At 37.9% G+C, this 13,617-nt stretch overlaps 1 protein-coding gene across 2 annotated transcripts in view; it reads right to left on the bottom strand.

Moving 5' to 3' along the window:
• Positions 1–13,617, bottom strand: part of ZFAND3 (zinc finger AN1-type containing 3) — a 291,436-nt gene that overhangs the window by 206,564 nt on the left and 71,255 nt on the right. For both annotated transcript variants that reach the window (XM_054978108.1, XM_054978100.1), the window contains exon 3: positions 12,644–12,670. In XM_054978108.1, the coding sequence (XP_054834083.1) occupies positions 12,644–12,670 (27 nt within the window). The remainder of the gene's footprint in view (positions 1–12,643; positions 12,671–13,617) is intronic.

Genomic DNA, 13,617 nt, shown 5'->3' with positions numbered 1-13,617 from the left:
GAGAGATTCTTTTCTAGCTGCCTTAGTGGGCCAGCTAGGTCTCTCTGTGAGAGGGGGCATACCCTCAGCATTTTTCTGCCTAGGAGGGGAAGGGCAGGAGGATAAGTCAGATGGATCTTTGTCTCTTCCCCCCGCATTGTGATAGAAATGGGCAATCTCTTCCCTCATAGTCTGCCTGATCACATTCAGGAAATCCTGAGGCACTACTGGATTACCCGAGTATGTCACATTACTCACGGGTAGACCTGTTCCTTCCCCTCTGGATTCTGGGGTGCTGGATCCTGGATGCCCTTCAGCAAGATTCAGGCAGGCGTCACTAGGTCTCAGGGCTGTCGACTGGCTTATGGATGTGGTGAAAACCACTCCGCAGCCACCTCCCGTTCTGTTGGCAACCACGTTGTTATCAGTGGGGCCAAGAATGGCTGCCACGTTTTCTGAAGCCAGGGAGGGATGGCACCTCTTCTTGGCGCGCTTTGTTGCAGCGTCTCTTTCAGTGCAGGGGACGACAGACGCTGTGCCCTCCGGGTGAATGCCGATGCCTCTGATGTTTTGATCAGGAGCGGCAGTGAGGGGGGCGTCTAACTCTCCTGCAGAGAGGAAGCCATCGCTTCCCTCACGCTCTTCCATTTGGCACGGAAATGAGCGCGCTGCGAGGCTTGTAAGGTTTTGAAACGGCCGCAGTAGCCAGGAGGAAAAAAGGCAAAAAAGAAAAAAAGGAGCGCGTTCCCTGTAGTTGCTGAGAAGAGGCACAGCGGGGAACAGGAGAGAAAAGATAAATAGCAAGTATTCAGATGTAGATTAGGAGAAGGATTGAGAGGCCAAAGTGAAAGTAAAGGTTCGAAAGCAATGCAGCGTCCAAAGGCAAGCTGCTCTCCCTATCGAGGCAGGAAAGGAACTGAGAAACAGGGTGATACCCACTAGGAAGACAGGAAGTATGAAGATTTGTTCCTGCCTCCCTGAACAGAGGGTGGGAATCACCAATCAAGATGTCCTCCACCTCAGAGGGAGAATGATTGTACTCCGTGTTTCAAAGACTCCCAAAAATACCACCAAACTAGACACAACAATTAAGATTAAACATAAAGTGACATGAATATGTGGGAAAGCACAGTTCAAATTTCATTCAGGTGGTGTGAATCATTTTGCACACACAATTTGCAGATAACAGAGTTCAATATAGTCCAAAAGGCTCATGTACCAAACAGGAACAGATATGGGCAGAGATGTTTAAACCATAACACATTAGACATGAAAAAATGGGATGGAAGAATGGGCATAACCTGAGTGCCAACGAGCTACAATTGCTATGGCAAATACAACATCAGATGCAGCTGAGAGGCACTGATTTCCCACCAGTAGGAAGAATAACCTCTCAAATTGATTGTGATGACCTGTGATTACCCTTGCAACCACAGCTGGCTCCAGTTGGAGTACCAGATGTCTTGAGGGGGATTTAAAAAAAAAATCCTCAACCTTAAAACCAGCTATTTTGGAAAAATACATCACAATTCAGTAGAAAAAAAATCAATTTGATTAATCTGAAAATTATTATAGATTTATGTAAAAAAACGGGTTTTTAAAAACAAATACAGCACAAAACCCACTGGGTTCAATAGTGTACAATTCTCTACACCTTTCAGGGTGACCGCAACTAAATTTACAAGACGTTTACATGCATTAGAGAATGTAAAAGTAAGGACTTAGCTACGCATTAACTGTAATCATGTGTTGCTGTATGGAGTCCTTAATACTTGCAGGGCCAATTCATTTCGCAAGTGTGGGAAGTAGATTTAATGAAGGAGATTTTATGTACCTCTATGTGCCTTTTACTATTGGTATGCACTTATATTATTCTCAGGAGCTAATGGAATATTTGTAATGCAACTTGCAAGAAAATGAGACTTGAAAGAAAAGACCAAAGCAGAATGTATGTTACACATGTGAATCACTGTGAGAAGTGAGATTAGATACTGTGAAGCCTGCTACCAGGTAGATTGCGCTTGCCAGACACCTGTTTATAATTTGATACAGAAACTTCCTTGTAAAACTGCTTGTGCAAAATGTAGCAACAGAAAGGATGGGAAAAGAAAATGTGTTACTGAAAGAAGAAAGCTAGTTGCAAGCTAATGAGATTAGCAGAACCTTTCAAGGCTGGGAGGAAACCACAAAGCAGAGGAATGGCTGCTGAATGTAACTTTAAGCACATTCCTAGGGAAGGGAGAGAGTCCTCCTCCCACGGAACCCAGAGAAATATTCTCTGCTTGAAACCCACAAGGTTGCCAAAAGCAACACTGGGGCACCTTTACTAAATGTTACATGGGCCAGAGGAATGGGCATGAATGAAAAGCCTATGAAAGAGATGTGTGGGAAAGGAAGGGAGATGTTCCTTCTAGAGATAGAACAACGACAGATAAGCAATGATAATTGGGTAATATTGTAATTGTGCTGTTGACCTAAGTTGTTTCTTCCAATAAGAATCCCCCTGGACACTGTATTTTCTGAGCCAACAGAATAACAAATATTATAATTAACCAAAAGGTATTAATTGCTTTGTACTGCTATTGTAGCTTTGATGAGCGTTGGACAAGAGGAGACCTTTTACTCTTGGTGTAACCATCATTCCTCCATCGTTTAATAAACGGTTATAGACTGCTTCATCCGCAGGACTCTGCGTCTGTCTCTTATTATGATTGGCTGAGGGACATTCGGACCACAAGTTGTGTGGAACACAAGTCTTGGAATTTAACTTCAGGTTTCACACTTATCAGTAGCAACTGGTGGAAGGGATTGAAATCAGTATTTTAGCCAAATAGAAATTTTTTTAATATATCCCTGCAAATAAGACTCATACTGAAATGTCACACTATGAATATGTTAACTGTTGCATAATTAATATAAAGTCAAGTCAAAATTCCAACCAAATTTATCTACTTGAGGTGTAACATAAAACTGAGTATTACAATAATACAGGATTCTTCAGTATGTTTGGTGTCCATATGACCCTGTACGTCTGGGTGTATAGTCATTTCATTTGCCCACCGACTGCAACAGGAGTCACTCATTCCCCAATGCCATGCTAGTTTTAACCTTCATTTGGAAAGCAAAACAGGGACAGCTAACCCTATTATTCTTCAAGTATGATATGGTCTGGATCAAAGGTTTTATTTTTGGTATGCTTCTGGGACACTCTGTAACCTTACTTCTAGAAGATGATTAATCTGCATATTTATATGTAATAATACTTTAATAAGCGGAGTTATTTCCTAAAAGGTTTACAACCGAAAAGTATAGCATAACTCCACAGAATACATGCAAATTTATCACCACCATGCTGATGCTATAAGAATGTCATGTTTGCCTTTGATCTACAGTTCCAACCTGACTTATTAAAGAGTCAAATCTAGAGTATTTTAAGTATTTCACCGAACACCAAAATTCTTTATGTTGTGACTACACAAATGCTCATTGATTCAAGTATGCCTAATTTGGAACACCACTGGTTACTGTGATTATCAGCCCTTCTTTCATAATTAGCTTTTATTCATGTTCTTTAGAATGGGTTATTACTGTTATTGTTATGCATAAATATTGCCAATAAATAGTGTTTAAAGAAAAAGAATGCCACATTTTTCTTCAGGACTACAGTACTTTTGCAAGTAGGTACACAACAATAAAATTCTGATTAATCTGGGTAAGGTAAAAGGAACGTATTCAAGTAAGTAGCTGGAACAGAATAATATATAGACATCAGGTGCCTGAAAAAGTTCAGGAGTAAGGGGTACAAGGGCTCATGTGTCATAACCTTTACAATAAATATGAAGCAACAATGCATAAGTTTTAGTAGTGACTCTGTGAAATAATTTAAGAGGCTTTAAAGTATGAGTACTGACCTTTTTATAAGTCGTAACTGAGTAAACTGTGAATTTGGGGTTCAGGTAGGCAGGAGGGAAGGCTCACGGACTATTCATTCTCTGACTCTGTCAACTTACTAGTACTTACTAGTGACTTGATGGCACTTTACACCACCACCACTTGATACCTTCAGTAGAGTTGGATCAGATTTATCATGTTTTATTTGACTTGCTTTTAAAATGTATTTACTAGATATATTCCATGTTCATTGTGTCACAATAGCAACAAGTACCTGAACTGAAATAACTGATTAGAAAAAATAAAGTTTATCTGTTCAAAAGCTTTATGTGGAAGTTAGTTTTATTGAAATACTAGTAAAAAATTACAGCCAATGAACCACGTATTTCCCTTACATTGTTTAAATTTAAGAAAAAAAAACCTAGAAGGCATTGTATAATATTTTATTGACAATGGCATCTACTCATTGTTATTAATTTTATGAAACAACGAATGAAGCTTTAGAAATGGGATTTTTTTCAGGGTAAAATACAGCACTGGAAAACTTTCAAGCCCATATCTCTGATAATCTCAGTCCAATAATTTACATGGCAGGAAAAATGGACTTCAGATATACCCACAAAACTGGTATACCTCTAACATGTTTACAATTTAGATATAGACCACACAAGCATATCCATCAGAAAAGCATTAGCTGCCAGGGATGTTGTGATCTTCACCACGAATGCTTACTTCAAGCAAACTTATCTCATTCGATGGAAAGCACCGACAGATCCCCGGATTACTTTGCTAGCACCTCAAACATCATGATTGCTTCATGTATTAGTTAGCAGCTGCACAATAACTTTTTTTTGCTTCCAGATATATTATTTTCTTGGTCTCTGGGCATAAATAGAATGGCCACAAACTGACTGGGGGGGAGGGCTAGGAAAATGGGGAGACTGAACTTCAGGAAGGGAGGAGAGGTATAGTCTTTGTGTTTCATGGCTACTTTCAAGTTTCCCCATGAGTCACAAAGGTGTCACAAACTTACTTAGTGGGGATGTTCAGGGAATTTGCCTAACTGCATTATCAGTACAACAGAAAGAAAATATTCATTACCCACCTTCAACTGCTCCCTGGGAGGCAGGCAAGGCAAGGCAAGGGCTCCACATTCATTTACTTCAGAAGCAAATGATAAACTATGGACTAGACTTTTAGCTTTCTGTGTCTCGCTGTTCTTTAAAAGCTGCAGCAAGTCAGAAAGATTTCCAGGGGCTAGTCCCTTCCTTGCACAAATGAATGAGGGGGGTGGGTGGGTGGGGAGTAAAATGAAAGCATTCTTCTCTGCCCTAGATTTAGAAGGGATGTACTTTCTTACACTACATGCTACATGTTTCTGATACGCACAGCCTGGCTACAAAGGTTCCACTTTTCAATTACTGTCTCAGCTTTCTACCCCTTCTATCTCTCTTGTTCTGCTCTCTCCCCCACTGTCTAAATGTGTAGATGTCTCTACACAAGACATCTTACACAGGGACACTCAAGTGACTTACTTTCTATGTGGTTTTAATGTGTCCCTAGCAATGCACACGTATCCACAATGGGAAAACAAGTGTAAGATCTTTCACTTGATCCTACTCGTTTAAGATGTCTTGTGTAGACAGACTGCAAGATCCTTGAGGTTGAGATCTTGCTTTGTTTATGCTGCTGACTTGCACTGTAAAGCAATAGTTTTTGGGGGTACAGTCTGTAGACCTAGCTGTTATATGTCATTTGATGGTACGTTTCAGCTGATTCTGTCTAAAAACTATGAGGATCCATTTAAGATCATCTGGTCAGTTATGTACTGTCATGAACAGAATCCAGCATTTTTTATCATAGGGAAAGAGCTTTTCTTGCCTGTCCAGCTCTCCACAGAACTTCCAGCTGCCCATCCAAGGAAGAAGGAACAGATTAACAACTTTTGCAAATGCTTCTATTAGCCACTGCTAAATTTAGAGACAGACTTGCATAGAATGTTGGCTTAGCAGGCTGTCATGCTGAAATGGAGGCCCAAAATGGGGTGGGGGGGAATCACTTGGGAGAATGAGGTTTCTACTGCTGAAATAAAGCCCAACAAAGGGAAGACATTTGTACTGTAAAGTGATGCAGAACAGTGAGAGGGGGAGTGTTATTATGTTGAAATGGAACCCCCAAATGGGAAGAAAATCCTTGGTATAAAAATAGCCATTGGGGTCCTCTGCTCTCTCACATAAGTGTGTCTGGGCTGTTGTGCTATGATGATGTGAAGCTAACATGTGAACTCCAATGAAAGTCTAAAGGATATGATTTGCTTTCAAACTGGAGTTTATTTTCAACTGAAGATTATTACATGAGCAGAACCTGCCGAGGTGTAAGCATCCCTATTAGTTGCACCTTTCTGCATTGTATACACACTCTGGAAAAACCAAATTTCCCTCTGTATAAAGCATGGAATGTTCCCTAGAGCATACCAGACATGTATCACTTTTTATTATTTTAAGATATACATATGCCCAGAACTGTCCACATTAAAGGAAAAATGCACATAAAATGGCCAGAATACAACAGAGATAATCATAAAGAAGTTTTTTTTTCTACTTTAAAGGAACCTCAAATGTGCACTTCCTCCATCTACTTTGTGTTTTCTTTTTTAAAATAGGTCAAAGCCTAGGATCTTCCAACATTAATGCAGAAAAAGGTTCTTTTTGTTGACTGGGTTCAATGGAAACAACTGTGTCCTGAAGTAAGCAGAGTTTACAAGGTAATAAGTGTTTCATATTTTATTTTGTCTATCCTTCAGTAGTTCTTTGACATTGCCATCTACCATTCACAACAGACATGTTTAGTTTTGGCAAATTATAATTTACATACAGGACATCACTTCTACTCATGCTATAAATAGTTAGTATCACACATACAACCCTCAAGCCCTGTCAGTATATCTTAGCCTGAATATGTGACACTGCATAGTGGTTTAGAGTTCTTACTGAACTTAAGGTAAACATCTTCATATCTTCTGTAAAAGTTTCTAGTTGGAAAACAGGAAGTGTTTAATATTAGGATTAAGTAAATTTGTCTTACCCTCACCCGGAAAGCCCAGGCAAGCCAAATCTCATCAGATTTCGGAAACTAAGCAGGGATGGGAGACCTCCTAAGAAGACCAGGGTTGCAGAAGCAGACAATGAAAACCACTTCTGTTAAGTCTCTTGCCTTGAAAATCCCAGCATGGATTGCCATAAACCACCTCGACAGCACTTTCCACCACCAAATCTGTCTTATTTTCAGATGTGGTGATCAAGGGGCTCACTGCGAGCAAATTAATGCCAGTGCTGTTATAGCAAATAAATGCATACCCTCCTTGCCACATTCCATGTAGACCACAAAGACCTTACATTTGTCAGGCATATTATTTGCTTGTCATTCCAAGCTGGAGAAACAATAAGGCTCAAGGGCATTTAAGTATTCTTGTATAATTTTACTTCCAAAAGCCTCAAAAACATTTCTGCCTACACAATACAAGTTTGAATGTATCATGTCTCCAACAAATGGCCATTTCCCTACGTCTTAAGAATAGCACCCCACTCACAGAACGCTGGTGGCTCTTTCATGCAATTTCTGATGTCACTGCACTACAAAAACGGAATCATAACTGCCCGCCTCTGTTTTGGAAACAGTGATGTCAGAAATCACGTGAAAGAGCTGCCAGCATTCCGTGAATGGGGTGCTATTTTTAAGACGTGGGGAAGCAGTCATTATATTTGAAACAAAACATGGATTAATTTAATTACCTGTCTAAAAAGAAAGCATTTGAACAATTCCTAAGCTGATCTCCCTTCTGGACAGAAAGAGTTAAACAGTTTCTTTTATTCCCAGAGGATCTCACAACACCACTCAGTGGTGCCATGTTTTATTTAAAACATACTCTCTCTCAGTAACCACTTGTTCTAATTGGCAGGGCAAGGCAGGGTCCCAAAAGCACACAGCTCGTTACATTCAGTTTGGATTACAAAAACACTATGAAACAAACTGCATCAAAATGTACAAATTAACGGCTCAGGAGTGCACGACACGGACGTGGAATTAGATTGTAATACGGAATCAACTCCACAGGGAGGCTGAGGAACAAATCACCAGTGCCTTTATAAACTATACAAGGTTTCCAAATGTGCAAATATACAAAATAGAGGACAAGCTTTCCCATGATTTAACCACACTGCTAAACATGGACAGACAGAAGAGTCCCTCCCCCCACCCACTCCTGCATACATAAACCAGAGAATGAGTGCTACCAAAAAAAAAAAAAATTAATGAGCCCAACTCCCTTTTGCTATCACACTGACAACGTGGAGAAGTATCTTCACAATTAAGTCATATGCTAAACATTTTTAATCATCTGAGAACAAAACACAAGGGACTGAATTAGAGCTGATGTTTTAGCAGGTCACGATGAGAGCAAGGTTAATTAGCTAGCAGTTTAATGAAGGTGATATTAATAAGACAAAGTATAAGAACAGACTACTACAAAGCCCTAAACATGTACAAAGCATTTTGATAGAGAGGCAAATGTACAATCATAACATTACTCCTTAAATAGTTTTTCCATATGTCTTTGCATATAGATCTTCAATCATGTTTAGTGGAATTTGCTGGATGTTCACAGAACATACACAGTGGAAAAGAGCAAGAGTCCAGTAGCACCTATAAGACTAACAAAATTAGTTGTAGGGTATGAGCTTTCGTGAGTCACAGCTCACTTCTTCAGATATCTGAAGAAGTGAGCTGTGGCTCACAAAAGTTCAAACTGTACCACTAATTTTGTTAGTCCTATAAGTGCTACTGGACTCTTACTCTTTTCCACTGCTATAGACAGACTAACATGGCTACCTATCTAGAACATACACTGAAAGTGTAAAACAGTAACAGCATGGGACTATTTCACAATAAAACTAGGAACCAGACCTTCTGAGTAGTTAGTATTTAATGATAACATTTCTGCCATTTAATGGAACACACAAGCACACAATAAAAATGCCCTGGACTAAGTCATTTAGTGTTCTAATGCCATAGCAATGGCATTAGAGGAATGAATGGTATTCGTTAGAGGAATAAATGCATAGCTAGAATCAATTGTCCATTTCATCTTCAAATTTGTAATACATTTACCACCTCCTATCTTTTTATTCTGCATGGTCACAGCTTGATTGTGGATCTAAAATGAACAGTTCATGAACTAAACGTTATGGATCACTTTAAACACTAACCCTGCATTACAAGTATACTATTGAAGGATAGTCTTTGTTTCACAGCTGTAACAGACACTGACCAAGTTTATTGTCATTTAAAGCAACAGATATGCTAACATTTTTAAAAGAATGCTACATCAGCTCATTATAAAGTAGACAAAGTGCTGCCAGTTTCACAATACTAGACCAGAGAATATCTTCAAGAAACAGTCTTGCACCAGACACTCAAGAGGCTACAGCTATAAGGGCCAGCCCAATTGCTGTTAAAATACACCACAAAGCACAGCCTAATGGAGAAACACAAATTGAGGTGCCAAGTCTTATCAGGCTCTAATGCAGGAGAAATTGTACTGCAGCCTTCTTATACACAAGAGGATATTCTTAGACAGACAGCTTAGAGCACCACTACCCCTTCCGCTGAATGCCAGCACAATATGCTCTGCTTTGTGCATTGAGGTATTTGTTGCTACTGAGAACAGAGTAATAAGTCTCACTATATCATGGAAGAGATATTCCAATACTCCATGACTGCATGTCTTAATTTGTAAATAAGTATTCCACAGAGAAAGTGTTACCAGACCAAATTCAATTACATCTGTACCATACAATAAAAACTCTGTAATGGTTAGCAGGGTCAGAAACACCGCTTATCACTGGTACTTGAATCAAGAGGTCATGTCTGCAGGTCAACTAATAGTCCCAAACCAACTGTACAATACAGCCACATTTACTTTGCTAGGCTCGATTTATAAACAATCTTATGTGTATGTGTATCTGTACATACAAAGCCACATTTAATTCTGATTTCCGTACGAGCACTGTAAATCTAAAAGCTTTTCAGGGAGTTCAGTGAAGAAAGGGAGTACAAAGCTCTTGTATTATAGAATGATGTTTTAGCCACTTAATGACCCAATTTGATAAGCCCATAAAATGACACGTTGAGTCCTTCAACCTGCCACAAAGAGAGGTTAAGCACTAATCTGAAGTGTAACGATTGGGCACTGGAGCAGCTTTTATGGTTTTCTAAATCTACACTGAAGATAAAACCAAGTCAATTTTGATTTCAGTAAATGTACTTTGTAAGAAAGATGCCATTCAGCAAACCAAGTTAAACCCAATTTTCATGTTATAGACATAAATAAATTAATCTCAAAATAGTCAGGATTTTTTTAAAGCCTTCATTTATTGTAGCACAAACAACTGCATTAGCAGCACACCACAATAATGACTTCTACTATCTTGTAGAATGTGTATAATGATTTGATATTATTTTAGTTCACCAAAGTGGTTTGCTGATAGAGAAGAATTTATGGTACAGCAGAAAGCAAGATCAGTCACACTATTCAGGCTTATTATTTTAAGCAATAGTGCATAGCTACAATACACATTCATGTTATTCTTATACACACTCTAATAGAAAATATTATCAATGGTAGCTAGATCAGGTCTATGTTATGGATATCACTCTATTCTGCAGCTGATTTCTTGGAAGGATATTACACAATCTCTCAGACCTGAGAAGTCCAAAGATCTCCAAGCACTTGGTACTTTCAAAGATATAAACATGTAAAAAATGAAAATAAAATTGAATTACTGAAGCATTTCGCTAACAGATATGCTCATGTTTATGTCACAATAAACTAGTTACTTTATCCTTAAGTGATGATATTTAATTCTCATCACTTAGTTACTAAATATTACTAACAATTACATGCAAATCTGTTGTTGAAGGTTAGAAATAAATTGGCAGGAAAGCAGATTTTAGGATAGGCCTATTGCTTTCTTCTCTCTTTGACACCTCCAGAGCATCATCTTTCCATTCTGTCAAGGTACTTCAATTAGAAAAGAGAGAGAAAAGTTCTATTATTGCTGTTCATCTTTTTGTTACAGGCTGGGTTGTAGATTTCAAATCTTCCTTTTTGGAAAAGCAAGACAATCCCATTTGCTTAGATAACTTCAAAAAGACAAGTTGGGAAACAAGGAATATCTTTCCTCAACAGTATACTTGTAGCATAGGGTTATAGTTTTTAAAGTGATCCCTAACATTACGTTCATAACAATTGAGCTATAACCATGCAGAATAAAAAGACAGGAAATGATAAATTTGAAGATGAAATGGCCAATTAATTCTAGCCATGCCTTCATTAGCCACTGTAATTAACTTTTTAAAGTTTTCCTCATTCTTTCACTCTCATCAATGCAACGAAGGCAATTTTCCCACATCAACAAACTAGCTCCTAGTAATTTGTGAACTTATCATGTTATCTATCATTTGCTATTTATTACATATGTTTTGTTGAATATGAATATTCTGCAGTGGGATCATCAGCAAAGAAACACCCTTTGAAGTCCAATGGACTTAGAAGGGTATAATTCTGCTTAGGACTGCATTGGTAGTTATTTTAAAAGCAAGATTTAAAGTATTTGCCTGAAGATCACAATTTTTATTTATTATATTAAAAACAAAAACCACTGACAGAAGGCCTGATGTGATTCGTCTATTTGTAAGCACATCAACAGCTAAAGTATGATACAAAGTTACAGAAGGGAATGCAAAATTGTTCGAACCACAGCACGATTTTTTCCTTGCCACCACTAGCTGTAACTCTATTTACTCCTATTTGGGAATTTTAAATCATGATTTCACTCAGCAAGGAAAAACGGGGGACTTAAATTATTTATTTAAATCAAAATTGTCTCTGAATTTAGATGTTTCCTAAATAAAAATGTATACTAAACTGTTATAACCTCTACACATATCCTAACCTGAAGCTCAGGTTAGCAGTTTTTAAAGAATTAAAATATAAGATTTTAAAATATATTCTTTACTTTTACACTAAGCGCTTTGGCTTTACTGTGTTCAACAGGTTAAATGGGTTGCTAGGCAATGTATGATATTACTTCAAGCATTCTCAAGCCATCTTTCTACAGCATTTAAAAATTTATTTCATGAAGGAAAATACTTTCATTATAGGATTCATCTGATCACAGTAATTCAGAAACATTGAAGAATTAAGCCTTGTTCAGCAGTTCAAAAGTGTATTTGCACAGCAGGGTGTAGGATCATGTTCACTGACGGACATCTGCAGCAAGCCCACAAGAAGACACACACAGGCTTTATATGCCATCAGAAATGCTTTAAAAAGTATTCAACTCACAGAATGGAATAACATATACATAAGTGTACATGAATAGGGTCCTCTGGAAACACTCAGCTGTGCGGACATTTGACAGCAATGATATGAGGTACAATCCTGCTCCCTTATATGTGCATAAAGTGTAGATTGTTTTGAAGTCTGAACAAGGTTTTAGTTGAAAGGAATAAAATTAAACCCAGCACCTTACAAGGCAGTGGCTCTCTTCCAGTGGAACAGCCACTATTTTCTTAGACTTAACCTCCTGTACTTGATATATTTACGATCATATTTTTATGAAATATTGGATATAGTTGACTATGAAAAAGAAACGAATAACAGATCTAACCCCCCCCCCTTTCAAGTTTTCAATTAATTTTGCCAGTTACTAACCTTTTTCATTGTGTGGATTTCTTTTTTCTAAAAAAGAGAAAGAAAATGAAGTGAAGATCAAGAAGTCACAAGTTTTCCTTCTTACATTCATTTTGTAATCATTTAATTTAAAAGAAGCCTCAAAGGTTAACACAAAGATTTTATAGTTTTTCAGTTTCATTTCTTTAACCTTTTGAATCATGTTAAAGATCAATTTTAAAAAATCGAATTTTTCTTATTTATGTGGTCTGGCTAATATTCCAGAGTGCTACAGTAGATAACTTCTATACAAATTCCAGTGACTCAATGACAAGCACACTGTCAGGGTTTCCTAAGCACACCCTGGTAATGGAAGACACCAGCTGGAAGACAGGAGGACAGATTACATTTTTACTTGATGTAAGTCTCAACTGTCCATAACACCTGGACAGTGTGTTATGTGACCACATACTTTTGATCTGCTAAATATACAGTCTCATCAACTGGTATATGTTCAAAAATAGACTTAAGCATTAAAAGTTTTAGGCCTTAAATACAGTTCTTACCAGTATAATCCAATGCAGACTGACCAGCTAAATTTCAAGCATTTTAAAGGCAAGCCAAAGTAATGTATAAGTAGATGAATGCTCTTCAAGAAAGGTTTCAATAGCAGGGAAGCAAGAAATCATTTAACCAGGAAAACTTTGCATATCAACTTCATATATAGCCTTGAAGACTATCTTAGAGCACCTGATGGCAGACAGTTAACATCCATTTGCCTAATACTTGAGATTTATACATATCCATTATATGTATCAGAAGAAACCACAATTACACTTTTAATTTCAACTTCTAACCTTCTTCTGATTTTGAAAAGCAACACAAAACACCCCCCAAAATGGCTGAATTTGTCTACTGTAACAAAACAAGGAGTACTGTACCATTTTGAGATTAAGTAATGTATAAGCAGGAGACCTATGAGGAGACGCATGGAAGAAATTTCATTTTCCTGTTGT

The sequence above is a fragment of the Eublepharis macularius genome, chromosome 1 (genome assembly GCF_028583425.1).
Source record: "Eublepharis macularius isolate TG4126 chromosome 1, MPM_Emac_v1.0, whole genome shotgun sequence".
NCBI classification, from domain to species: domain Eukaryota; kingdom Metazoa; phylum Chordata; class Lepidosauria; order Squamata; family Eublepharidae; genus Eublepharis; species Eublepharis macularius.
The sequence above is the reverse complement of the archived record's forward strand: the minus strand, read 5'-3'. Positions and strand labels throughout refer to the sequence as shown.